The following is a 1,711-nucleotide window of genomic DNA, read 5'->3' as shown; positions in this document are numbered from 1 at the left end:
GCTATCAATCTTTGATAGACAGTCTTGTCCTTCAACTCCAAATCATTAGTTTCTTGTTGTTACCCTTTGTCATATTCAATAGTGGTAAGCCTTAAATTTTGTTCAAGTGGAGTTGCAACAGGTTTAGCTCCCCCTAAACCAGTTTCCTCTATAAGTTCCATAACATATTTCTTTTGACATAACAAAATCCCTTCTTTTTATCTTAGAACTTCAAATCCAAGGAAGTACTTTAATTCTCCAAGATCTTTCATCTATAAGTTCAGATTTAAAGTTGACTTTAACTCACTGATCATGCTGTCAACATTTCCAGCAATCAATAAATCATCTACATAAATCAACAAAGCTACCAGCTTGTCACCTTCATTTTTTGTAAACATGGAGTAGTCAAACTTTCTCTACTGATAACCAGCAGCTAACAGTGCTTTAGACAACTTCAAGTTCCATTGTCTAGAAGACTTTTTTAGTCCATAAATTTATTTATGCAGCCTACACACTTGACCATACCCCTGGCTGCTAAACCCTGGAGGCAAATGCATGTAAATCTCCTCAGCTAAATCACCTTGCAAAAAGCATTGTATACATCCATTTGATGTAATGACCGGCCAAGAGCAGCTGCAAGAGAGAGAATGGTTCGAACAATAACCATTTTGGTGACAGGGGAGAAAGTGTTTGTATAGTCAATCCTTTCCCTTTGAGTGAAGCCCTTTGCAGCCAAACGTGTCTTGAACCTCTCAACTTCACCATAGGTCTTATACTTCACTTTATAGACCCATTAACAAGCAATGAGAAGATGACCATAAGACAAAAGAACCAAAGACTAGGTATGATTGCTTTCCAAAGCTTGAATCTCATCTTTCATTGCTTTAACCCACAAAGGGGCTATCGACGTTGACCTCTCGAGGAACTTGGCGAAAAGACTTGGCCAGTATGATTCAACGCTCACGTTCGCCGCCTCCACCAAAGTAGCAATCTTCTCGGCCTACAGTGTTTTTAAAACATAAAATAAGAAAGAAAAAATGAATAAATGACGAGGAAAAAACACAAAAATGGAAATAGTAACAAATACACTGAAAAAAAACCATTATATTCAACATACGGTGGCTGGGATTCCATCGTCGTGGAGGATCAAGGCAGCGTAAGTGCAAGCGATTTCGACGGTGGCCATTGTATTCAAGATTATTAAACAGTAAATCTGCGAATCAAGCTTTCATTTTAGCTGAAATGAAAATTAAGAAAATAGATTGAGGGCTAGCATACCTTGGCGCTAGGATTTGGGCTGCGATGATTGTTTGCCGGCGTTGAGATCTCAGACAATCGGAATCGGAAAGAAGGATTATATGTAGCGAAAATCCAGATACAGAGAGGTCTAGGGTTTTTGGTTTAAAAACTGGGTCAAAAGATTTGCTTTCTTTGGGCTTTACTTTCTTTTGGGCCGGACGTAAAATTTTATAAATATAAATTTGAATTATATGCTAAAATTATAAAATTATGTATAACAAAACGAATCATAACACAAAAAGTTGACATTAACTAAAAACATGTAATTGAAGGTATTAGTGGTTAAAGAAGTCTTAGGTTCAAATAGTAGTGTCATAACCATTTTTTTTTTGTAAAACAATTAAATATTATTTTTAAAAACAATTATGACTTTAATTTAGAAAATTTGGTGATTTTGAATGGATTTGAATAAAATTGAAAAGAGTCGCCATCG

At 35.8% G+C, this 1,711-nt stretch overlaps 1 protein-coding gene across 1 annotated transcript; it reads right to left on the bottom strand.

Annotated features, from left to right (window-relative positions):
* Window positions 1-411: 411 nt before the first annotated feature.
* LOC120208046 (60S acidic ribosomal protein P1-like) lies at window positions 412-1,339 on the bottom strand. The gene is made up of 3 exons (XM_039207415.1): window positions 1,258-1,339; window positions 1,097-1,192; window positions 412-979 (listed from the first exon to the last, which is right to left on the bottom strand). The coding sequence occupies exons 2-3, from the start codon at window positions 1,163-1,165 to the stop codon at window positions 818-820; spliced, it is 231 nt and encodes a 76-aa protein (XP_039063346.1). The 5' UTR covers window positions 1,166-1,192; window positions 1,258-1,339; the 3' UTR covers window positions 412-817.
* Between the last annotated feature and the right edge of the window lie 372 nt (window positions 1,340-1,711).

This window comes from Hibiscus syriacus, unplaced genomic scaffold (assembly GCF_006381635.1).
Source record: "Hibiscus syriacus cultivar Baekdansim isolate YM2019G1 unplaced genomic scaffold, ASM638163v2 tig00015905_pilon, whole genome shotgun sequence".
NCBI lineage: Eukaryota > Viridiplantae > Streptophyta > Magnoliopsida > Malvales > Malvaceae > Hibiscus > Hibiscus syriacus.
This window is presented reverse-complemented; position numbering and strand designations above follow the sequence as displayed.

Bases quoted from the DNA above. Each gene is read 5' to 3' on its own strand.
- LOC120208046 (XM_039207415.1), bottom strand. From the start codon at position 1,165: ATGGCCACCGTCGAAATCGCTTGCACTTACGCTGCCTTGATCCTCCAC. The intron at 980-1,096 runs GTATGTTGAATA...AAAACACTGTAG, and splicing joins ACGATGGAATCCCAGCCACC to GCCGAGAAGATTGCTACTTT.